Source organism: Stegostoma tigrinum, chromosome 5 (assembly GCF_030684315.1).
Source record: "Stegostoma tigrinum isolate sSteTig4 chromosome 5, sSteTig4.hap1, whole genome shotgun sequence".
Lineage (NCBI taxonomy): Eukaryota > Metazoa > Chordata > Chondrichthyes > Orectolobiformes > Stegostomatidae > Stegostoma > Stegostoma tigrinum.
This window is the reverse complement of record NC_081358.1, coordinates 34249698-34276589: the sequence shown is the minus strand read 5'-3', so window position 1 is coordinate 34276589 and position 26892 is coordinate 34249698. Positions and strand designations below refer to the sequence as shown.

At 40.3% G+C, this 26892-nt stretch overlaps 1 protein-coding gene across 16 annotated transcripts in view; it reads right to left on the bottom strand.

The window, feature by feature from the left end:
• Nucleotides 1-26892, bottom strand: part of unm_hu7910 (un-named hu7910) — a 212344-nt gene that overhangs the window by 116775 nt on the left and 68677 nt on the right. For 11 of the 16 annotated variants that reach the window (XM_048529088.2, XM_048529073.2, XM_059645895.1 and 8 more), the window contains 10 exons: nt 24819-24911; nt 21604-21672; nt 20452-20523; nt 15304-15357; nt 15049-15102; nt 9312-9359; nt 9179-9223; nt 9043-9093; nt 6799-6849; nt 2376-2417 (listed from right to left, as the gene is read on the bottom strand). In XM_048529088.2, the coding sequence (XP_048385045.1) occupies nt 2376-2417; nt 6799-6849; nt 9043-9093; nt 9179-9223; nt 9312-9359; nt 15049-15102; nt 15304-15357; nt 20452-20523; nt 21604-21672; nt 24819-24911 (579 nt within the window). The remainder of the gene's footprint in view (nt 1-2375; nt 2418-6798; nt 6850-9042; nt 9094-9178; nt 9224-9311; nt 9360-15048; nt 15103-15303; nt 15358-20451; nt 20524-21603; nt 21673-24818; nt 24912-26892) is intronic. The other 5 variants (XM_048529082.2, XM_048529083.2, XM_048529087.2 and 2 more) reach the window with 3 other exon arrangements.

The following is a 26892-nucleotide window of genomic DNA, read 5'->3' as shown; positions in this document are numbered from 1 at the left end:
CAGTGGACAGCAAAAAAGGTTACCTCAGAGTACAATGGGATCTTGATTGAATAGGCCAATTGGCTGAAGAGTGGAGGACGGAGTTTAATTATTTAAATGTGCTACATTTTGGAAAAGCAAATCAGGGCAGGGCTTAAACACTTAATGGTAAGGTCCAGAGGACTGTAACTGAACAAAAGATGCAGGCTCGTAGTTCCTTGAAGGCGAAGTTGCAGGTAGAGAGCGTGGTGAAGCCAGCATTTGGTGACGCTTGCTTAAGTGGTCAGTGCATTGAGTATAGGAGTTGACAGGTCATGTTGTGGCTGTACAGGGCATTGGTTAGACCACTACTGGAATACTACGTGTAATTCTGGTCTCCCTGCTATAGGAAGGATGTTGTGGAATTTGAAAGGGTTCAGAAAAGACTTAAGGATGTTGCCAGGCTTGGAGGGTTTGAGCTATAAAAACTGAATAGACTGGGGCTATTTTCCTGCAGCGTCAGAAACTTAGGGGTGTCCTTACAGAGGTTTATAGAATGAGGGGCATGGATAGGGTAAATAGACAAGACTCTTTTCCCCTGCCCGGGGAAACCAAAACTAGGGGGCACAGGTTTAAGGGGAGGGGGAAAGATTTAAAAGGGACCTAAGGGGCAACTTTTTCCACACAGAGGGTGGTGCCTGTAATGGAATGAGCTGCCAGAGGAAGTGGAGGAGGCTGGTACAATTACAACATTTAAAAGGCATCTGGCTGAGTACATGAACAGGAAGGGTTGAGTATGCTACGGACCAAACGCTGGCAAAAGAGACTAGATTTTTAGGATATCTGGTCGGCATGGACGAGTCTGACCAAAGGATCAGTTTCCATGCTGTTCATCTCTCAAGACTTTAACAATAAAATAATGAACCTTTTCTCAGCAATACATCAAATTATGTTTACTAAACAATAATTGAAATTTGAGAGAATTCACATGAGGGCAAAGGAAAAAAAAGAGAGAGCAGGTAAGAATGGGAGGAAGAGACAGATAATAAGATCAATTTCCTAGAGCCTAAATAAACTGTCTTTAAAATGATTCAGAATTATTGAATTAAACAGTTCATGATAGCATTAAAGTTATATTTAGAGCAGATTACATTAAACCATTTAAACTTACTAGGGTCAGACAGGCTTTAGGTTGAAAAAAAATTTTGTTCAAGTTAAACGCTGCTAAGCATTTATGTCCCATAAGACCGTAAGACGTAGGAGTGAAAGTAAGGCCATTTGGCCCATCGAGTCCACTCCGCCACTTAAATCACGGCTGACGGGCATTTCAACTCCACTTCCCTGCACTCTCTCCGTAGCCCATGATTCCTTGTGAGATCAAGAATTTATCAATCTCTGCCTTGAAGACATTTAACGTCCTGGCCTCTGCAGCACTCCGTGGCAATGAATTCCACAGGCCCATCACTCTGGCTGAAGAAATGTCTCCTCATTTCCATTTTAAATTGACCCCCTCTAATTCTAAGGCTGCGCCCACGGGTCCTAGTCTCCCCACCTAACAGAAACAACTTCCCAGCGTCCACCCTTTCTAAGCCATACATTATCTTGTAAGTTTCTATTGGGTCTCCCCTCAACCTTCTAAACTCTAATGAATACAATCCCAGGATCCTTAGCCGTTCATCATACATTAAACCTAGCATTCCAGAGATCATCTGTGAGAATCTCCACTGGACACACTCCAGCACGTCCCATTTCAGATATTTCCATTTTCCAGCAATACTGATTCACTTTCATCTAAGAGCTCCATAATCTCTATGGTCACTCCTTCTCTGTAATGGCATAAGTTTTTGATTCAGCAACCAGCTCTGGTGCCAAGGACCAACTTCAGTCTGGTCTGGGATCTATATTAGTGTGTCATTGGATATGAAGCCAAAACCAGTCCATAACCAATTCATGATTCATTAAGTAAATTCATAAACGAACACACTTGAAAGCTACTCAGACACTAGAGACAAGCAACAGAGATGTGGACAATAAGTAACAGAAATCGACAATGAGAAATGATGAGAAAAATTGTAATTGGCATGGGAGTATAACAGGGAATGAATCAAGTAATCATATAAAGAGAAAAGAACAACAGTGAGATGGAAGGCAAAGTGTAAAAAGGGTGAGTGGGTAGGAAGCAAAGAATGAATGTGAAGGGGGGGATACTTAGATTTTTAAAACTATATGATCTATTGTTAACAACTCACGTGTTACATTGTACAATCATGGAACAGCGTGCACTCCAGTTTACCATCAGTAATGTGAAAGATCATTACTGCTTAATAAATTCATAACATCGACATAATCAATCATCTGCAAAAAGGACAATAAAACAAAAGCAGTGACAGTACAGACTTGTACAAGTCAAGATATACCTTCAGTAAACTTATCGCTCTCTGGCAGCTCATCATTTCCATCTGAAAGTAAAATTCAGGATTTAACAAGCAGCATAATCATACCTGACAATAAAAAGCTTAGTCCTCAAGAATTTATGTTAAGTTTAGTTAATTTAGAATAGGAGCCAAACTTTGCTCCCATTGGCTAAATAGCAACATCAGACTTTTATTATCTTTGCATCGGAATTTGTATTTTTGTATTGCCTGTAAATTACGCGGACAAAATGACACCGAGTCCTCTAGTGGGGATGTGGGAACTGTGTAAAGAGGACAAGCAACTGTTAAGCAACCCTTAGCCAAACAGATAAACACTTATTCATTATCTTTGCTCTAGAGAGGTGGATGGAATGGAATTTCATTGAACCCACTGGATGTCTCCATGATGGGGTGGGTGGATTGGCAGGAAAAGGAGGCATGCTTTAGGAAAAGACGAGAAATTTCTTTACTCAGAGGTGCTGAGTTTTTAGATCCCTGCCCAAGTATGCTGCAGTCATGTTGCCTTTTATATCCAAAGGACAGATGGGCATTAGTGTAATGTCTCATCTGAAAGATAAAACCTCAGTGTAGCAGTGCCTCATTACTGTACTGGAAAGTCAGTTAGAATTTTGTGGCCAAGGCTCTGCTGTAAAATACCTCATTGCAAACATTTTATTTAGTGGGTGTGATCTACCACGGAGCATGCTAGCTCAAGCAAGCTCAATTCCTCTTCACATTTAGCTGCAGTAAGAACGTTAGAACAGAAGAACTAGGAGCAGGAGTAGGCCTTCTAGCCCCTCGAGCCTACCCCGCCATTTAATAAGGTCAGAGCGATCTTTTTGAGATTCAGGTCCACTTACCCGCCCACTCACCATCACCCTTACTATCTTTACTGTTCGAAAATTTATCTAGCCTTGTTTTAAAAACAATGAGGTAGCTTCAACCGTTATACTGGGCAGGGAATTCCACAGATTCACAACCCTTTGGGTGAAGAAGTTCCTCCTGACCCCAGTCCTACATCTGCTTCCCTTCATTTTGAGGCGATGCCCTCCAGTCGTAGTTTCAACTGCTAGCAGAAACACCCTCCCTGCTTCCACCTTATCTATTCCCTTCATAATCTGATATGTTTCTATAAATTGTCCCCTCATTCTTCTGAATTCCAATGAGCATAATCCCAGTCTCCTCAGTCTCTGCTCATAATCCAACCCTCTCAGCTCTGGTATCAACAGAGTGAAATTCCTCTGCACCCCCTCCAGTGCTAGTATATCTCTTCTCGAATAAGGAGACCAAAACTGCACACAGCACTCCAGCTGTGGCCTCACCAGGACTCTATACAGCTGCAGCATAGTCTCCCTGTTTCTAAACTCCATCCATCAAGCAATAGCAGACAAAATTCCATTTGCCTTTTTAACCACCTGCTGCACCTGCAATCCCACCTTCAGCGATTCATGCACAAAGACACCCAAGTCCCTTTGCATTGCAGCATACTGCAATTTTTTACCATTTAAAACATAGTCCATTTTGCTGTTATTCCTACCAAAGTGGATGACCTCACACTTATCAACACTGTACTCAGTCTGCCAGAACTTTGCTCACTCACTTAGACCATCTATATCCCGCTGCAGACTTTCAGTGTCTTCTGCCACTCACTTTAGTGTCATCTGCAAATTTTGACACACCGCAATTAGTCCCCAACTCCAAATCATCTATGTAAATTGAAAGTCCTCTACTGTTCCTCAATTGACCCACCATAAAGTTTCTGCACCCATTCTACCTTAACTAACTCCTCCTCTTTCCTTCATATTCTACTTCGTTTAACAGGACAGAGGTACTGGATTTAACCTTCTCATGCTCCATCTGTATTTTAAATTCAACCATACTGTGATCACTTCTTGAGAGGACCCCTAACAGAGATTAATTATTCCTGTCTCATTATACAGAACTAGATCTAGGATAGCTTGCTCCCCCATAGGTTCCATTACATATTGTTCAAGAAAATTATTGCGGATGCATTCTACGAACACCTCAAGGCTGCCATGACCAACCTGGTTTGACCAATCGATATGTAGATTAAAATCCCCCATCATAATTGCTGTACCATTTTTACATGCATTCGCTATTTCTACGTTTATTGCATGCCCCACTACAATATTATTTGGTAGTCTATAGACCACGCCCATCAGTAACTTTTTCTCCCTGCTATTCCTAATTTCGCTCCAAATGGATTCAATGTTTTGTTCAGTAGAACCTATATCATCTCTCATAACCACCCTGATATCATCCTTAAAAATCAGAGCGACACTACCTCCCTTACCTTCCTGTCTGTACTTCCCAACAGTTTGACACCCCTTGATATTTAACTCCCAGTCACGACCATCCTGTAACCATGTCCCTGTAATAGCCACTAAATCATATCCATTGGCCATGATTTGCACTGTCAACTCATCCACCTTGTTTTGAATGCTCTGAGCATTCAGATAAAGTGCCCTTAAGCCGGTTTTTGCACCTTCTTTTTGGGTCCTATTACCTCCACGCCTAACAGCTCTTGAGTTGTCCTTTCCTTTAACTTTTTCCCTAATTTTCAATGGAGTTGAAGCTTCCTCGTCACCTGCTAACCTGCTGCTTTGCCTTACATTAATTGTTATTCTCCCCCTACGCTCATTTCTCCCTTCCCCCTCTACTTACTAGTTTAAAGTTCTATTAACCACCCTATTTACCCGGTTCACCAGAAAACTGGACCCGGCCCTGTTCAGGTTGAGTCCATCCCAGCAGTATCGATCCCTCCTGTCAGAGAACTGATGCCAGTGCCCCATGGAAAGGAAGCCCTCTTTCCCACACCACACTTTCAGCCATGTGTTTACTTCCCTGATCCTCACCTCCCTATGCCAATTTGCACATGACTTGGGCAGCAATCCAGAGATTATGACCTTTGAAGGCCTTTTTTTAAAATTTTGCTCTTAACTTTTCATAATTCTGAAACAGGTCTTTTTCCCCCCCAAGTCCTGCCTATGTTGTTGGGACCTACGTGGATCACAACAACTGGATCCTCCCCCTCCCTCTCTAGTATCCTCTCAAGCCAGTCAGAGATGCATCAGGCAGGCAACACACCTTGCAGGATTCTCTATCCTGTTCACAAAGGTTACTGTCTGTCTATCTCCCTGATGATGGAATCCCCTACAACTACAATTTGTCTTTTTGCTCCCCCCCTCTTTACTGGCCCCCTGACCAATGTGCCATGATCAGTTGACTCATCCTTCCTGCAGTCCTGTTCCTTATCCATGCAGGGAGCAAGTGCCTCATAGCTGTGGGACAACGTCAAGTGCTACGGCTCCTATGTTCCTGTCTGCAGGGTCCCTCTAACCGCCTCGCTCGCAGTCTCACACTACTGTCTCTGCCTGCTGATTGAATTAACATTAGTTAATCTGCCAGGCGTGACTGCCTCCTAGAACATAGTATCCAGGTATGTGTCCCCCTCCTGGACGCGCCGCAGCGTTTAGAGTTCGGATTCCAGGTCATCAATTTTGAGCTGGAGCTCCTCAAACATGCTAACACTAGCTGCAGATGTGGTCACTGCCATTCTCAATGGGATTAGCTAGCTCCCACATCATACAGCTACAACAGATCACCTGGCCTGCCATCGCTACTTAATTATTTAAAACCAATTAGTTTTATTTTAGTTTCGCAGTGTTCACTGCATCAGTAAGTATACTCTATTATATACTCAAACAGACTCCAGCTCTGCCTTCGACCCGCTCTTAAGGGTTTTGGTGTTTAGGTGACCACCCCGAAAGACAACAAAGATGAGGAAAAAAATGCAAATAGCTTACCTGTTCACCACACTTATTCGTTATTATTAGGTTAAAAGAATTGGAAGGGTAGGAGACACTACGCACGTAGTGTCTTGGGAATTAGTGAACTCCCAAATTTAATGGGTGCAAGCTGACTTTCCCAGGCTGCCCTGGTGCTTTCTGCCGGACTCCCGCCACTGAAACAACTGAACACAACCGTGGTGTCAAGGGCTCATGACTCTGGTTCAAATTCCTGAACTACTGCCACACCCACAACCAAATCAGACTGCTGCCCTAGTCTTACCTTGCTTCAATAACAAACCAAAATAAATAAATCATTTACATACGAAGTAAAGTTTAACAATTTTTAAAAATTCAAACACAAACTGCATTTTGAAACGTTAAGCATACAACTTCCCAATGGATACGGAATCTATTCTTCCATTTAAATATTTTGAGGGAAAGGACAGAGAATGGCAACTAGAATTTTTAACATACTCATTAGCAAAATAAAACTTTCACTTCGAATACCCATGGCAACAGCCCAGGTTCACTTTTATCAGAAGCAAACAAAAACTATCAACTACTGAACATAAACAAACAATCTGCAACAACTACATAAGTAAAGCATGTACCACCTTCCTGGTCCACTTGGTCAGAGAAGTGTTCAACTTCAGATTCATACAATCCTGAAAAAGTAACATATGTACCATAACGAAAGTCAAAAAAGCATTGCCCAAGTAAATATGTCATGCTAATTCAGTTTAGGTAGTTAGGTTTTTAACCGATATAATAAAAGGATTTCATGTCAAAATTCCTGGATTTCACAATAATTTCTTCACCACTCAGGTAAGTCCATCATGAAGGCAGACTAGAAAACAACTTTATTCAAATTCGAAGGAAAAAATCATGAAGCTTTCAGTTAGAATGCCAATTTTCACAAAATTAGTTATATCATGACTGCTTACAAAAAAAGCCTCAGCTGAATTGATATACACCACCGTACATACAAAGTGTTGGAGAAATTCAGCAAGTCTGACAGCATTTGTGCAGAAAGAAACTGAGCCAATGCTTTCAAGTCCGATGATTCTTCACTGGAAATTGAGGGAGATGGAAAAGTGATGGGTCTTTTTTGCTGGATTAAGGCCAATGTTTCCAATAGATAACAGCACTGCATGCACAGGTTTAAGTGCTTTGCTACAATGCAATGTGGGTGGGGATAGGGTCGGGATATTGTGCAAATTAAACTGGCTCCTGATCAGTGCAGTCACACACATCTAGTCAATTAGCACTTTCTTGACCAGCAATTTTCAGTTCACTGACTTCAAGCTAGGTAGGGTACAAGGGAAGCCATCAGAACCTGTGTGATTTACCCATCAGATCCCAGCTGAAGTATTAGCACTCTTGTGCACGTGGAAGAGCATTCTGACAACTTCATGCGTGTACAAACTGCTCCTTCCAGCCACTTTTAATGGCATTGTGCTTTGGAAACATATACCACATTTATACTTTTGAATAGACAGGAGAGGTGTGGGACAAAAGTAGAGCAGAGAATTAAGGGAGACTGGAGATCATAAGTTGGACAGAACAAAAGACAAAGGGAAATTAATGATGTTTACATCGAAACACTGAACAGGAGTAGATCAGTCGGTCCCTTGAGCCTGTTTTTAACCATTCAATGAGATCATGGCTAATTTAACGCCTAAATGCATACACCTGCCTTTGGCCCAAATCCCTTAATACCTCTGGTTCACAAAATGATTTCTATCTCTGATGTAAAATTAATAACTGATCCAGCGTTCACTACCATTTGTAGATAAATGTTCCAAACATATACACACAAGGGGTGGACAAAGTGCTTCCTAACATCTTTCATCTCCAATTTTCAGACTATGTCCCTTGGTTCTAGATTCCACAACCAGTAGCAAGTTTATCTTTATCCACCCCGTCCTTTCCTAATATCTTGAAGGCTTAAATCAGATTACCCCTTAACCCTTCTAAATTCCAGAGAAAACAAGTCTAAATGAAAAGATAGAGCATAGAACATGAGCAGCCAAAAAAAACACAATACAGACACAATGTGATAATGGGCAAAGGGAGAAAAAGAGCAAGCCCATATAAGGTAATCAAAATGAAGGACAGAGTTCATGGCCTGAAGTTGATGAACTAAATGCTGAACTCAGAAGACTGCAAAGAGCCTGAATGGAACATGAGATAAACTCCTCCAGCTTCAGTTGGCTTGACCGGAACATCGCAGCAGGCCCAGGGCAGAACAAATACACTGGACTAGATGCTAAGTAGTACAAGTAAACTGCTGCTTCCCTGCTTCTTAATATATAGCATGACTCATGTAGTACCTAGGGGAGCTAAAACAGAAATTGCCAGAAAAACTCAGCAGGTCTGGGAACATCTGTGGGAAGAAAGCAGACAGCAGATGCTGCCAGACCTGCTGAGTTTCTCAAACAAGTTCTGTTTTTGTCTCAAATTTCTAGCACCTGCAATTCTTTGGTTTATTTTAGCAGCACCCAGAAGAGGATTGCAGTGCAGCAACTTTGTCCCTAAATCTGGGCTAGAACATTCAGGTTTGATTACCACCCCACGGCTTGTTGGCTATGGAAGGTACATTTATAACAGCCAAGGAAATCAATTTTCAGCCTGCACATTCTTCCAACATATTCGATGGCAGATAGTAAGACTGCAAGTTTCCTGGTAAACTATCCTGCAGAATATGTTTACGAAACACTCCACCACTTTGTCCCATAATCATGGGCAAATCCAATGGAAGTCTATGGCCCAAACCCAAAACTGAGCATGAAGAAAAAAGGTTCAGTCGCTTTGCATGGGATATCTAGATACAGTACCAACTGGACTACCATACACACCTGGAACATCTCGCTCGGAAATTACTTCCTCAGGCTTGAGTTCAGCATCATCTAGGATGTAAATGGCTTCATGTTAATAGGTGGGCCATCATGCATCATGGTTAAAGTTAGTATGTTTACTAGTAAAGGCACCAACCTAAAACAGTATCATCAATGTCTTCCTCAGTCACTTCTGATGTTTCTGAAGGGAAATAACATGTTCCTGTAACATTAAAGACTTTTCACCATATTTCTAATGATTATATAGATGGTAAAAATGTAATAATTACCTGCAATTTTGTCGTCTTGTACAACTGAAACTTCAGGTCCAGAATCCTCTAAAAATAAAAGATGATCATAAAAGGCTTGAGTATAGTAGCCAGCATATTGGTCATCACCTTCCATCAACAAAACTTTATACATGATCCGTAATGCAGCAAAGCGTCAAAGATATGCCAGAGACCCAACAAAATGATGGTTGCTATGCAATAGGAACTGATATGAAGGAGGGCTCATTAGATGTTTAGATTCATTTTTATTCTGGAAAGGTTCCATCAGACTTGAAAGTAGCAAACATAAATTGAGTGTGCAAGAAAAGGGGAGAAACACAGGAAATATAGGCCAGTTAGCTTGGTGTTTGTCACAGAGAGGATGTTAGAAGTTAGAATGGAGGAAGTTATAACTAGGCACTTTGAAAAATTCAAATTAATCAGAAAGCATTGTTTTTGTGAAAGGGAACTCATATTTAACAAGTTTCTTGAAGGAGTGAGGAGCTGTGATAAGGTTGACTCAAATTTACATTGTGCATATGACCTTATGTTTATGGATACAGTGAACAACAGAAGTATAAAAATTTATTATGTTCACTGCTAACTTTTGCTTTCAAGATAAACAGCAGGTAATAAGAAGGGAAAATAGAACTTTGGCATTATTGTTAAAGTATTAAAAGGTAAGGGAGTACTGCTGTAACGGTACAAAGCATTGATGAGACCACATCTGGAGTACTGCATATAATTTTGGTCCTCTTATCTGAGGAAGGATGTAACTGCATTGGAAGCAGTTCAAAGATGGCTCACGAGGTTATTACCAGAGATGACAAGTTTTCTAGATCGGGCCAATACCCTGAAATTTAAGAGGAGGACTATAGATCTAATGGAGGTATACATGATGCTGATGGGGGCTGAGAAAATAAATGCAGGAAGGAGGTTTCCTCCTGTGGGGAAATCTAGAATAAAAAGGTCTTGTTATAGAATTAGATGTAACAGATTTAAAACAGAGGTTGAGGAAGATTAAAGGGTCATGAATCTATGGAATTCACTATCCCAGAGCGTGGTGGATGCCAGGACACTGAATAAATTTAAGGAGAAAACAAAGATTTTTAACTACAAACAGGTTGAAGGGTTATGGGAAGCAGACAGGAAGGTGGAGTTGAAACCGAGAAGGAGATCAACCACGATTGCATCTAAATAGCGGAGCAGGCTTGAGGATGTAAATTGCCAACTGCTGCTCCTAGCTCTTACGACAGAAACTCACTTTGGGGGCTGGACAAATCAGTTTTACTTCCGATGAAATGTTCCACGGTAAGTCAGTTTTAAAGATTGAGAAGATTGGTTAGCTTAGGTTGTGGATGAGGTCGTAGACATGCTCGCCGAGCCGTAGGTTTGTCGCAGATGTTTTGTCACCCTGTTAGGTAACATAGTCAGTGCATCTCCGGTGAAGCGTTGGTGTTCTGTCCCGCTTGGTATTTATATACCCCAGTTTGTTGGGGTGTCTGGTACCACTTCCAATTCAGTTTCTCAGTGTACACAGGGACTAATTCAATGTGTTGGTTGATGGAGCTCCGGTTAACTACCATGCCTCCAGGAATCCCCTGCTGCGTGTTTGGCTTGTGCGATAATGGATGCGTTGTTCCAGTCAAATTCATGGCCCTCTTTGTCAGTGTATAGTGAGACAAGTGAGAATTAGTCCTGTCTCTTGGTGGCTAGTTGGTGTTCACATATCCATAGTGTCAGTTTTCTACCGGTTTGGCCAATATAGTGTTTCTCAGTCCTTGCATAATATTTTGTATATTACACCATTTTTGCAGGTTTTGGTCCTTTACATTCGTCAGTAGCTGTTGCAGGGTGGTTGTTGGTTTGTGGGCTACTACCTAGGGCTCTGAACAGTCTTGTGGTCATCTCTGCAATGTGGTAGGGTGATTACTGAATCTGGTCGTGTTGTGTCTTCCTATTGTGGTCTGTCTCTGAGGTATGGGTGGACTGTGCTTTTCAGGTATCCATTCCTTTTGAAGACTCCATACAGAACACAGAAAAGTACAGCACAGTACAGGCCCTTCGGCCCACGATGTTGAGCCGTGGAATAATCCTAATCCAAAAATAAAATAACCTAACCTGCATTCCCCTCAATTCACTGCTGTCCATGTGCATGTCCAGCAGTCGCTTAAAATGTCACTAATGACTCTGCTTCCACGACTACCACTGGTAAACTATTCCATGTGCTCAACTCTCTGAGTGAAGAACCTCCCTCTGACGTCTCCTCTATACCTTCCTCCCAACACCTTAAAACTATGACCCCTCATGGCAGTCAATCCTGCCCTGGGGAAAAGTCTCTGGCTATCGACTCTATCCATGCCCCTCATTACCTTGTACACCTCGATCAGGTCACCTCTCTTCCTCCTTCTCTCCAGTGAGAAAAGTCCGAGCTCAGACAACCTCTCCTCATAAGACAAGCCCTCTAGTCCAGGCAGCATCCTGGTAAACCTCCTTTGCACCCTCTCCAAAGCCTCCACATCTTTCCTATAATAGGGTGACCAGAACTGGACACAATATTCCAAGTGTGGTCTCACCAGGGTTTTGTACAGCTGCAACAAAACCTTGCGGCTCTTAAACTCAATCCCCCTGTTAATGAAATCCAAAACACCATATGCTTTCTTAACAACCTTATCCACCTCGGTGGCAACTTTGAGGGAGCTATGCACTTGAACACCAAGATCCCGCTGTTCCTCCACACTGCCGAGAATTCTGCCTTTAATCCTCTATTCAGCATTTAAGTCCGACCTTCCAAAATGCATCACTTCGTATTTATCCAGGTTGAACTCCATCTGCCATTTCTCAGCCTAGCTCTGCATTCTGTCAATGTCTCGCTGAAGCCTGCAATGGCCCTCGATGCTATCAATGCTACCTCCAACCTTTGTGTCTTCAGCAAACATACTAACCCACCCCTCAACCAAGTTATTTATTAAAAACTACAAAGAGCAGGGGCCCAAAAACAGAGCCCTGTGGGACACCACTCAGCACTGACCTCCAGGCAGAATACTTACCATCTACAACCACTCCCTGCCTCCTGTCAGCCAAACAATTCTGAATCCAGACAGCCAAATCACCCTGTATCCCATACCTCCTGACTTTATGAATGAGCCTGCCGTGGGGAACCTTATCAAATGCATTGCTGAAGTCCAGGTATACCACATCCACTAGTCAACCCTCGTCAACCTGTCTTGTGACTTCCTCAAAGAACTCAATAAGATTTGTAAAGCATGACCCGCCCCTCTCAAAGCCATGCTGGCTCCCTTTAATCACGCTATGCTTTTCCAAAATAGTCATAAATCCTATCCCTCAGAATTCTTTCCAATACCTTGCTGACCACAGACATAAGACTGCCTGGTCTACTGGTGCTACTGTTCTGCTTTGTGTAGTTCCAGGTTGCTGCAATGTGTTGTGGCTCATTTAAATAGCATCTGATGCAGCTCCATTTGTGGGTGTTGGGGTGGCTACTCGTGTAATTGAGTATCTGGTCTGTATATGTGGTCTTTCTATATACGCTAGTCTGGAGTTCCTTGTTTTTGTGCTCTACCATTATGTCCAGGAAGGGTAGTCTGTTGTTCTATTCTTTTGTGAATTTTATTCTCATGAGGCTATCGTTTACATGTCAGTCAGTTTCTTCTAGTTTTGTGTCATCTACATAACAGGCACAAAGTTTGGGTTGTATGGTGGGGAGCAATGTCCATTCTGTCCTTTGCATTACTGCTTCTGCAATCAGTCCTGATATTGGGGATCCCATTGGTGTTCCGCTGATTTGTTTGGACATGCGATCGTTGAAGGTGAAGTGGTTGTAAGGCACAGAGCAGGGCTGCATCTTGGCACCAACGCTCTTCGCCATCTTCTTCAACATGATGCTGCAGGAAGCGAAGGCAGGCATCATGAACAGCATCTACATTCTCTTCCACCCAGACGGCAATATCTTCAATCTGCGCTGCTTCCTCACTCGCACGAAGACAACACGGGAGCCCATCATGGAGCTGCTGTATGCGGACGACTGCACCCTACTCACACACAGAAGATGCGCTACAGACTGCAGTGACGCGCTTCTCCGAAGCTGCAAAGGCTTTTGGGCTAACGATCAGTCTGAAGAAGACGAAGACGAAGACGGAGATCCTGTACCAGAAGCCACCATGCAGCGTCATAACTACGACGCCGACGGAGCAGTTCAAATGTTCGAGAGCAACTGCAGAGGACAGACAGAAACGCAGGAAGGAGCCCTCATCTCAAGCCCCGCTGTCCGGGGCATTCCCCTTCCCGCACTGCCCCAGGATCTGCAGGTCCCGAATAGGGGTCTACAGCCACCAACGGTTGTGCCAACGAAATTGCGGACGAATCTCTTCCCAACTGATCTTCGCAAGTGAAGAATCTGCCTGATGATGCTGTCCTTATTGATGTTTTTGGTGTCCCAGGGTGTCTGCCTACTCGATTCATCCAGTAGTATGGCATGTGTCTCTTTGGCTAGGTTGATGTTTATTGATGTAAAAAGTGCTGTTACATTGAAGGATTTCACCATCTGGTCCTCTTCTGTCCTGGGTCTTTGATTAAGCCAGACAGGTTTAACACAGCCGGCTTCTACGGACAACTCAAAGACAGCAGGATAGAAGAGGACAAGATGATGATACTCCTTGATGCAACAGCACTCTTTACATCCATAAACATTGGTGTCCTTGATGATGTTGAGGAGAGGTTGGAGTGAATATTGTTGTCAACTAAGTATTTCAATTTCTGTTGTGGTTCTTTGGCAAGTCTATACGTTGGTGTGAGACAACGGGTCTGAGCAGAATGGACAGGTTTGTGTACCTTGGGGTGTAGCCATTAGAAATGCCGAACATACTACCAGATTTGTTAAGCATCAGTGCAGAAAGAAACAGAGTTAACAATTCAATTTTATTACCATGCATTGGTCCTGGTCCTGTTCTGATAGATCAAAGACCAAAAAGTTACTATTTCTCTCTTCAGAGATGCTTCACTCATTCATTATTTGCAGGTTTTTTTTTCCCCCCCATTTTAGATTTCCAGTTTCTATAATTTTTGCTTCGCTACCATAGGGATCACATCCTTCAAGGACACATCAGCACAAAATAAGTTATTAACTCATCCAATTAAGTTACTAGAATGGGATTTGATAAGTATTAGTTATTATATATGCATTATTATTGATTAAAACACCACTGAGGTCCATTTCTTGTGGAATAACTTACAAATATCCAAGAACATATATTCACACAGACAAGAAAGAGCAATGAAATATACAGAATGAGACAATAGTAAGGACAGCTCTTTCCAAACTTCACATCTGAAAGCTAATATGCACTGCATGGGTTGGTCTGTTGTGGCTCATACTAGGTGCTGCATTATGGATACTCCTATTCTAAATTAGTATCTGACTGGACAGATAAATTATGTGCACAAGTTTGTCTCAAATAAATTTATTTCCTTTAAGTTTTTGTATCTTGCACCCCTCCCTTGTTCCACAAACAAACTGAATTGTTAACTTTACTTCCATTTACAGAGAAGCACACTACCTGTTTAGCAAATTACATACTGCAACAGTCAAAAAGACGCATTTTTGGCATGAAAGAAATTAAGCTCCTCAAAGCACTATTAAAGTATTTCTTTATCCAGCACCGTAACATGCTTTCATATCAACAGAAACACACAGTCTTCATATTAAATAAATAAACATGAATAAAACTACATGAAGTACCTAGAATCTCCGGTCCTTCAGACACTGTTTCATCTTCCATATCCTCGGACTCCTCTACAAGAGAGATTCACCAATTTATTTTAACCCAGGGTGCAACGACCAATTGAAACCAAATCATGCAAAGCATTTATAATCACTGAAGAATTTTACATGTAAATATATGATCTCCTCTTCTACCATTTTAAACTCAAAAAATTCTATTTAATGAATGGAATACTTAGGTTTTAAGTGTGTGCTTAAAAGTGATGTACAAACCTTGAGTGTCTGCTTCTTCAGGTTCAGACTCAATTGTTCCCTCTCTAGCTTCATCTGCAAATGGAAAGTAGAACCTTGCATTCTATTATTAGATTAAGATTGAACTTCAAGTACAGATTTAGCTGGACACAAATTTCACCTTCAACATCTAGAAGCATGCAACAAACCACTATATTTACTCTTGTACGACTTATTAGTCACATGTATAACTCAGAGGGGATACAGCCTTAAATGGACCACAGAAAAAGAACAGGCACAATGATCTACAGATCAAAAACTAAAATTAGTTTTCTGTGTTAGTCCTTCTTGGGAACACCTTGCCAATTCTTCAAGTTTGATTTCTCTCGCCATCGATTTCTGTCTCTACCCTCTCCTCTCAATTGTTTTCAATCTTCATCCTTCAGTGGATGCCTCCATTGCTCCTTGCACCATCACAAATGATTATGCCTTTCGGTAATAACGTCCCTCTCTTAACGTATATCATATCTTCTTTAGGATCATCTTGCACATCATCATACTCTACCAATAATCTTGTCTTACTTTAATAGCTTCAGAGTAGTCTTCCTTCATCATGTTAAACTGCAGTCAATAAAAAACACAATTCAGTCTACACTTAGGGGAAGCACTGCACTGCAAAAAGACTGGAATTTACAGGATGGCTTTTACAATTTTAGGACATCAGAAGACTTTAATTAACTCAAAACGTTACCAAGTCCTGAACTAGTGCAACATAAGCAACACCGCCAATCTAAACAAAGCAAGCTCCCACAAATGGTCATATGCTCATAATCATGTTATTTTGATATTAACTGAGGGATAACTATTGGTTAGGACAACAGAGAATCCCCACAATTTATTTTAAATAGTGTTGAGAATCCTTTACATTTACAAGAGAACAGCAAGGCCTTGTTTAATCAGAGCTGTCATAAAAAGCCCATGGTACTCAAGAGGAGCAAGTGAGTCTTACCAGTATCTCAATCATTCCCACTCGAAGTGACCACCACCCGGCCAGTTATCCAAGGACTGAGTGGGATCCAACCACACAGAACTTAATATAACAAAGTGTGAAGCTGGATGCTAGCCGCTTCACACTTTATTATCTTGGATTCTCCAGCATCGCAGTTTCCATTTCTTTGATCACACAGAACTTAATTATCAGTTTTGCCTGAACGACAAAAACGACTACAAGGTAGCACTCCTTTGCATTGGAGGGGTTTCTGGCCTTCCTGAGGGGACATGAAGTGTCTTTTTATAAATACAATTCCGCCTTGCCTATACTTCTATCCAAATTTTCTCAATCTCTCATGTCTCAAACTTGTTAAAGCACACAAAGAGGCTCTTCAGCCCATCATATCTCCCATCAATTCTCCAAAGGAGAAATGCATCCAGTGCCCTACCTTGCCTTTTCCCCATAGTTCTGCAGATTCTTCCTTTTCAGATAAGACTAATGTCCGCTTGACTGCCTTGATTGAATCTGCCTCCATCATAAGCTGTAGCCTCCAGATCTCAATCACCTTCTGCATGCAAATGTTTTTCCCTCATGTGCTCATGTTTATCTTAGCCAATGACCCTCAATCTGTGCACTCTTGCTCATCTACCAATAAGAACAATTTCTTCTCTACTTTTTTCAGACCCTGATGATTTTGACTATCAAATCTCCACCAAATCCCTTCTCTAAGGAAATAGTCCCAACCGTTTCAATCTACGTAAGTTGATCAATGGAGCCATTCTTGCGGATCTTTTCTTACTATCACAAGTATCTTCACACAAATGAATGCTTCACATTTATGATGCCTTAATAACGTCTTCTACTTCCATTCATAAACACCCTCTTTGATCATAATGAGCCCACTCCTCCTCTTCCTACCTACATTTACTTATATGCATAGAGGTCTGTTGAATCCCTTTTATGTTAGCAACCAGTGCCTTTCCAGAATCTCCACATTTCTCATTTCCCCTTTGAAACATCTACATTCAGCCTTGTTCTCTGCTGTATTACCCACCTGACATCTCTCTTTAACATCCAGGAAACTCTAAAAATTGTCTGTTCTACATTTCCCCTTCTTAAGAATGTACCCTGACTACATCAAAACTCTTCTTTAAAGGCAGCCCATCCTTCCTGAGAAGACAAGCAAGCACAGGTCACAGTCTCTCAAGCCTATGCCACTATTCTATCATATCACAATTGATCTGCCCTGGCATCCACTCGGTCACGTCAGTTTATCATAGCCCTCAACTCCTGATACTTGAAGATCTATCTCCTTTTTAAATACTTTCAGTGACATAGCCTCCACAATTCTCTGGGGTAGAAAATTCAAGACAATCACTCCCGGTGAGAGAATAAATTCCTTCACATCTCTATTAAATAAGTAAGTAACAATATCCTTTAGTTTGAGACTTGCCCTTTAGTGGAAATACCCTCTCAACATTTACCCTGTCAAGTCCCAAAAGAACCTTGAATATTTCAAGAACATTACCAAACATTCTTATAAAGTCCAATCAATTAAGAATAACCTGTTTAGCTGTTCTTGATAAAGTCATCCCCTTCATCCCAGGAATGAGCCTAATGAACCTATTTTGAATTGTATCTAATGCCAGTGTATCCTCTCAAATACACAGAGATAAAAACTGTATATGGTCCTTGAAAAGAACGCACAGTATTGTTGCAACAAGATGCCCCTATTTCTAACTCTAGCCACCTCGCAAGAAAGGCCAAATTCCATCTGCCTTAAGGGAACATCACCAACACATTTCCCTCCAAGTGGGTATATCTCACTGTTCCTGGGTCAAAACCCTGTAAATTCATTGAGGGTCTAGCACGAACAATGCCCACATTCCATGAAGAATGCATACTTGCATGCAAATGTGTTCCATACACTAGAACCCCCAAATCCCTCTATGCTGCACTGTTGAGAAGTCTCTCACCATTTAAACAGGCTGCCTTTTGATTCTTCCTACCAGAGTGCACATCTCGCACTTTCCTACATTAAACTCCATCCGCCAAGTTTTCACTCACAATCCATTTATCTATATCCCCTTGCTGATTCCTTATGTCTTCATCACAATATACCATCCCTCCTATTTTTGTAACAGCTGCAAATCTGGATACACTACACACTGTCCCTACCTTCAGGTCATTAATGTAGATAGTAAACCATTGAGGTTCTTGGACTGATCCTTGTGGCACTAATAAGTCTTCCCAATCTGAAAAAGACCCATTAATCCCAAATGTCTTCTGTGTTAAATAATCCTCAAACCATACGAAGGTGTTGGCAAAACGCTTGAAATATTCCAGAACCTTCAGCATTTCTGGACAGATCCAGAGGATCAGAAAACTACAAATAGTATGTTGCTGCCTTCAAAGGCAGGCAGGCAAAGCAGGAAACAATGGGCCAATTAGCAGTTAGCTCATCCACTCTGCTTTTCTTTTCTCACTTCTTCCTTTTTTTGTTAAAAAAAAAGTCTTTTTCTCTCTCTACTTGCTTTCTGGAGGAAATGGCAGTGACAACAGTGGCTGGGGGCTGTGGCAGTCAGCCACGTGGCAGCTGGTATGCCTGGGCAGAGCTCTGGTTGTTCGTGGTATCGCTACTTCAAGGTCCGGAGCGCGAAAGCAGCTAGGGACCCAGAGCAATTCCACAGTGGGACTCCAGCAGCAGTGCAGAAGCAGGAAGCTGAAGGCGGTGGCAGGAACAGGAATCGGCTGCAAGGCGGTGAGAGCAAGCAGGCGAAGGCAATGGTGGGGGTGACAGTGAACTCGAAACAGGGGAGGTCAAGCCCTTGTGAGGTATGCAAGTCCAGCATGGCCAGCACATATGGACCGTGGCACTGAACTGCTAACTGTATTTTTGTTTTTCTACTTTTTAGTAAGACTGTAATCTTCAACTTCTAAAACTGGTTTTCCTTATTTTTCTACTTTGTATTGAAGATTCTGTACCTAGGTACCTTTATACCCAAGATGGCACTGTGAATAGTGACTTGTAAATTTTTCACTGTGTGAGAGTACGTGACAATCAACCTAATTCAATTCAATTCACTTCACATTAGCCCCAAAACCATGAGCTCCAACCTTGTTTAATAATCTTGTGTCTTTCATTACTGAATGCCTTCTGGAAATCCAAATACACTACAGCTATCAGTTCCCTTTAACCAGGCTGCTTGTCACATCCCCAAAGAACTCAAGCAAATGTGTCAAAAATTATTTCCTTTTCACAAAAGCATATTGATTGACTGTGTGACTGCATTAAGTTTTTCTAAATAGACTAGCATTTTGCCAAAAGCAAATATTAGGCTAATTGGCCCATTCTTTCCTGCTTTGACTCCCTCCCTTTGAAGGCAGCAACATACTATTTGTAGTTTTCTGATCCTCTGGATCTGTCCAGAAATGCAGAAGGTTCTGGAATATTTCAACCAATGCCTCCACTATCTTTGTAGCCACTTCCTTAAATATTCTTAGAAAAAGAATGGCAGATCTAGCAACTAGTCTGCTTTCAGTCCCATTAGTTTGTCAAATATTGTCTCATGATAGAAACGATTACATGATCTTTCCTTCCATTAACACCTTGTTTATATCTTTGGGATGTTTGTAGAATTCTCCGCTATGAAGATTATTGCAAAGTATTGATTTAAATTATCTGGATAATAAAAGAGGAGCCAAAGTAACATTTTCATGTGTAAGATAATAAAAAGTGTGAAGCTGGATGAACACAGCAGGCCAAGCAGCATCTCAGGAACACAAAAGTTGACGTTTCGGGCCTAGACCCTTCATCTCTGAAGGGTCTAGGCCCGAAACGTCAGCTTTTGTGCTCCCAAGATGCTGCTTGGCCTGCTGTGTTCATCCAGCTTCACACTTTATTATCTTGGATTCTCCAGCATCTGCAGTTCCCATTATCTCTGATACGATTTTCATGTGTAACTTCAGGAGTGATATTTCTTCTGCTGACATTTAATGCAAACAGGAGCAGAAATTAACTTGGTATCTTCCTGGATTACAATATTCACATATACACTGTACAAACCTGCTAAAATACACTGGACCTTAATTCTTGGAAAAAATGATGTTTGGCTTCTTAAAGTCTTACTCATGTGGGGGCATGGATAAATGTTGCCTAACGATATTTTATGTAATCAGGATTTTTTACACAAGCTCACCTGCTTCAGGATCTTCAAACTCTTCATCCTGCACAAATTCATTTGGCTCTTCCTCCATTGGTGGCTCTGCTACTTAATTATGAAAAAAGAATGCGCGTATTTCTAAAACATGTATGAACGGTGACATTCAAAACTGGTGTTCATCTAATTTTGGGGACCCAGATTGCATTCTTGTGAAGCTTTAACACCTTATTTGAAAGCATTAAAAATATGGAGTTAAACCTATGGGCTTATTACCAACTCTCACCAAGCCCTGTTAAATGATCACGTATTTAGCGGACGACATGGTCGCTCATGCAGCATGTCTCAATGTGGAATGTTTGAACCCTTCATGACCTTAAACAGTGTTTCTGCAATTCGAGCAGATCTCTGCATTTCTTCAATTCCGGGCTCTTACATTTTCCTAATTTTATCACTACACCACTGGCAGCTTTGCTTTTTTATTCACAAAGCTCTGGAAGCCCCTCGCAAGATTTCTTTGCCTCTTCACTCCACACAACATACCTGTTTCTGGTTACTTCACCTCAAATCTCATGCAAAAGTTAACAATTTTTATTCGTTGCAGCTCCAGAGAAGCACCTTAGAATTTTTAAAAATATTTTAAAATGTTGAATGTGCTCTATTGATGCAAGTTGCTTTGTATTTAAATGTTAACATCTCTCGTTACCTTGTGTTCTCATTCTTGTAGTCAACACTAGTCCACTACAAAACGAAAAGGCAAACACAAGTATCTTTTCATCTCTAATTGAATTGGGTCGGCATTTCATAGGGTCCTTTGCAAGAAGGAGAACCAACTGTTGTGAATTCTTTACTAATATGATACCCAGAAATTACTTTTCTGAAAATGGATGCATTTTTAACAATGCAATAATCAGATTCATACATAAAAAGGGAGATTTTAAAGAAAATAGATGTGATCCTTTATATATCCATTTAACTACCTACAATGAGGGGGGGATGGCAAATAGGAATATGGAATTTTATAAACATTGATCTTTCAAATATATGGCCATACATTTTTGGTATCACTATAATCATTTGTTGTTTCTACTAAAGGTCTATTAAATTTCCTATCTTACTAATTTTACACCTTGTGCACCAATTTTGTTTAATTTTTGGAATAACAATGCTTCAAACAACAATAATACCAACCTGGCATGTGTTTGAGGGGTTCCGGAGTCACATCTGCTTGCATTGATTCTGCTTCTTCTTTGTCTGCCTCTAAAAGAGCATACTTTTTCTCAGAAACAACTTCAATTTAAACAGTCCTGTACTTAATAGCTCTAATGGGGCAAAATGTTACATAAAGTATTTCCTTTTTCTCTAATTTTTGATAATCCACTGCTAGACATTAATTCCAGGCTGGGTAATCTTAATAGAGGGGAGTTACAATTCTCAGTCAATTTAAGGTGAATAGCACTTGAATTGTTTCACTGATTTCTAACGATCAGAAAATAAATTGTTAAATGAACACTGTTTATAATTCTTAGAGATCAATTCTATTGAATACAGATGAGCAAATGGCTGATGCGCAACAAGAGGCAGAAGAGACATATTGAAACAATAGAAACAAAGAACAGAAGGGCCATATAGATGTCAGAAAACGGGCTTGAAGACTTGGCTGGTTTTATCTGAGCAAACATTTCAAATAAATGTCATGATTAGATGTATATTTAATCATTGAGAATTCAGATATTACAGAAGTGTGGATGTAAACAAAACATGAGCTATTTTGGAGTTAAAAATATTAAAAAAAAGTATATCATTGATTACAAAAGCCAAAAGGAATGAACATCAACAGAAGGGAAAATTAAAGGAGATTATTGTTGCAAAAGAATAAGAATCAACATAATTATTGACTCATGTCAGTGCAAGATAAGCCATTGAATACCAGTTAGGTAAACGCAGATTGCAAAAAAAAAACTTTGAAGGAAGGATACTGTTCATGCTATGCTAAGCAAGGGCAAGCAGAAGGCTGGAATCTGTTAGGAGGATTAGGTACCAAATCAATCAGTTGGTAAAATCCTGAACAATGTAGCTGCAATAACAAAATATTTTTCAAGATCCAAAATCCTGAGTAATCAGAACAATTTCTCTGATACTTATTGTTTGCTTTCAATAAGATTCAAAGTGGGGCAATGACAGAATTTTTGAAATTAATTTTTCACATCAGTATTCAAAATGACAATTAATTCCAGTCACACAGGCTTATCGGAGTTCTAAAGCATGTGCATATATGTGGTTGGAGTTTCTAGCAGGAGTACTTTTACAGTATCAAATAAGAAGGAATCGTCCCTATCTCACCAAAATAGACTTGTTGTGGTACAATTGTCAAAATGACAACGAACTTTTGTGCACAGTGGTTTTCCACATGAATTTACTATTACAACTGCCATAATTCAATTTTGTGGAAGTCACAATATTTGTTTTTATATTAAAACATGTACATTATAGCTCTACTAATTGTGACTTAAAATTAAGAAAAATTTTGAGAAGAGTGAATATAGAGTGTTTTCTCGAGGGAAAGACCCCATGACTAGAGATCATTAACATAAGGGTCACCAAAACAAAGTGCGAAAGGGAATTCCAGAGAAACTTCCTACCATAGGACATAGTTGAAGGGAATGATAGAGGCACTTAAGACTAGAAAAATCACATGCTGAGAAACAAAATACTTATGATTGTTGGTACAGACAGAAAATGACAGAAGTAGGCTAGTACAGTTTAAAAATAAGACTGAATTGGATGCATCTAATAGCCTTTATCTTTGCCTTATATCCAATGTAGGTAATACTGTGCACTGCACTGGCCATGTGTTAGCTCATAAGACAGCAGGACAAGTTTATTGTTGTTATTAAGTAATATCAGTTTAAAATGCTTCTCCTGTTGTGCCAGTCAGAGGAGAAGAAATCTCCAAGGTGTTCAACTTGTATGCTCACAGCATATCTATCAGCAAGATCCTAATAAACATTAGGAAGTTTAGTAAAAATGGGAAGGGATACTTGTGCACAAAACACAAATCTCACAAGGTGCATCAGGTGATCAGGAAGGCTAAAGGAACGTTGGCCTTTATTTCAAGGTGGTTGGAGTACAAGAATAGGGCAGTCTTACTGCAACTGCATAAAGGTGCGGGTAAGACCACACAGAGTGAGGCAGAGACAAATTTCTCCAACCAGAGGGTGGTGAATTTGTGGAACTCATTGCTGCAGAGGTCTGTGGAGGCCACACTATTTAGCATATTCATAGAGATCTTGATTCATAGATTCTTGATTAGTAATGGGATCAAGTGCATTGGGGGAGAAGGCAGGAGAATGGGTTTTAGAAACACATCAGCCATGATTAAATGGTGGAGAAGACTTGATGAGCCAAATTGCTTAATTCTGCTCTATTAGGGAGAAAGATGAACTCTTGCATTATAATCAGTGTTTCAAGACAGCGCCAGAGCATGGTTACACTTTGTATGTAACAAGCAAATAAAGACTTTATTGTATTTTTATATATGAGCGATAATAAATCTAAATCGATATCATAGGGTGTGCACTGACAGCAGTTTTGATCCCCTTATTTAAGCAGAGACATTATTTCACTGGAGGTAGTTCAGCACTAGGATGATCCCCATTATAGAGGGATTGGATTTAACAAAAGCTAAACAGAAAAGGAAAGTACTCACTGGAGTCAGAAGGAGGAAATGTGATCCCCTTGAAACACAGGGGATTCTTAAGGGACTTGAGGGGGTAAATCCTAAGAGGATGTTACCCTCATGGGAGAGTCTAGGACCACAGGGGGAGACACAGTCTTAGAATAAAAGGAGCACCAATTTAAGACTGAGATGAGAAAGAAATTGTTCTGAGGGCTGCCTGTCATTGAAACTCCTTTCCACAGAGAGCTGTGGGAGCAGAGCCTTCTGTATATTGAAAGCTGAGTTAGCCGTTTGATCAATTGGAGAATCAAGGGTTATGGTGGAAAAAATAGCAAAGTAGGCATGAAGAATGTCAGATCAACCACGCTCCCATTGAATGGTGGAGCAGGCTGGAGGGGCAGATTGGCCTTTTCCTGTTCTTACTTCTTATTGTCTTATCAAAAGACACATTTGACAAAAGATTCTTAAGGTTTGAGTTTTGCATTTTAACTTCTTGTACCTTACCCTAACATCACTGTGATAATGTTGAATTATTTTTATACTCTAGTCTACTACATTAGCCACTTTTCAAACTTTGATTCTGCCATTTTGTAATGTAGGGAACATTTACCCAGCATTCTATATCCTATGTTTGCATTTAAAAAACTACGTAACACATTTGTACGCTATTCAATTACTTTTGAATATCTAATCATGTAGGACTTCCTGCAATGGAATCTCAAATTACCTGCTCCTATATCTGTGTACACTGAATGCTGAATTGGTTCTTCATTCTTCCCAAAACGTTCAGCAGAAACAGGTTCTTCTACTTCTTTCAACCCTGTTTTCAAATGCCGGAGAATTTCAAACACAAGTTGCATCATGTCCAGATTAGCACGGATAAATGTAGAGCTTCTCAAAACAATACACAAGATCATTTTAAGCAAACAAACTGTGCTGTGCTAAAACTATTTGGAGATGGTTATAAATTTTGCAGCTATTAACTGAAGCAACTCCTTAGTGCATTAAGGTTCTTAAATGTATGATCTTGCCATTCATTTCTTAAACAGATTTGGAAAGAATGTACAGATTTTATTCCAGGCAAGAATAAGTAGAGGATACGAGGGATACACACAAACACGCAAACAGTATGCACAACTGACATTTCTGGATAATTCAAATAGAATTATTTAAATTTGCCAAAGAAATTCAAACTTCACTCAGTTGTTAAAATTCACCAAATACGTATAGGTAATGCATTGCAAACCTTACCCACTGTAGAACATTACTCAACTATTAAAGGACATCTACGCCCATGCCCTTGGAGAACAATTTCAGAAAACCTCAACTGAAATCAACTTCTGCAATTTTTAACCAATTGTCCCAATTAATGCAGCTAAAAATAAAACCACGTAAAAGTCAAAATTATACTTTTAGATGATTCTAAGCAGCAAATGCTGTTAACTTGGGTGATGATCGCCAAGGATGATGACTTTTAGTCATGTACTTTGGAAGAAACTGGACAACAAATTCTCAACTTTTATTTTACGCATGAACAAGCAGGAACACAAGAACAGGAAACATCAGCAATTTACTGTAATAAAAATTTTCTGGGAAGCGATAAATGGAAAGGAGGGATACACAAAAAGCAGAGGGGCAAACAAAAGGAAGAAAGGTGGGGGGGGGATTAGAACAATCTGTCGGGGTAAAGGCAAATCTAATAGATTAGGAAACTGATCCTTGGAACTAGGACTGGGATTAGGCAAGGACAGGGAACATGCAGATGTGGATTGTGTGGTGAAAGAAATGCATAGTGAAGTAATGTGTTGCTGAGCAGTTGGTGACTCATCTCTTTAGAATATCATTGGTTGTGCATAACTCTAGTTCCAAAATCACGGACACATTTACAAGTTACCTTAAATTGCTAATTAAATATCATCCAATCCACATGGGTTTTGTGGAAGGGAAATCATGTTTAAGCACTCTAATAGAGTTTTTTTGAGGGGCTAAACTGGACTGTGGATAAACTGGAACCAGCAGGTGTACTGTGCTTAGATTTTCATAAGGTATTTTATAAAGCGCAGGAAGTAAAAGCTCAGTGTGGTCAGTAACCTACTATCCAGAGTGTGGACAGAAGATTGGCTAGCTAACAAGTAGCAGAGTAGCCACAATAGTCATCTTCTAGTTGGCAAGATATATCGAGTGGTGTGCCAAAAGGGATCAGCATTAAGACATTAATCTCTTAAAATTTTATGTAAACAACTTGAATGAAAAGACCGAAGGAATGGCTACTATATTTGCTAACAACAAAAGTAGGTACAAAAGCAACCTGTTAGTACAACATAAGGACACTACAAATAGATTAAGTGCATAGTTGAAAATCTGGTAAAGCAGTGAAATTGGGAAAATAAAAATAAGTCAATTTTGGCAATAATAAAGAAGCATATTATCTGAATGTAGAGAAATGGCTGACCTTTGAGATGGCAGAGATATTTGGGTAACTGTATTATGAAAGGTTAGTTTGCAAGTACAGCAAGTCATTAGGAAAGCTAATAGAATGGTATCTTAACTGCCATGGTCAGAAATCAAACACACCAGATTTTAGTCCAACTAGTTTATTTGAAACAACCACCTTTTGCAGTGTAGCCCCTTCGTCAGGTGAAGCAAGAAAGAAGCAAACAGAATATAGAATTTATAAAAGATCAAAGGGTTATACAACTGATAAGGATGTATTAAACAAACCTAAGATGCTGTTCAAGCTTTAATAAGTTAGAAGGTTTTAATTGATTAATATGTATATGTAAACCCCTGAAATCCTTTCA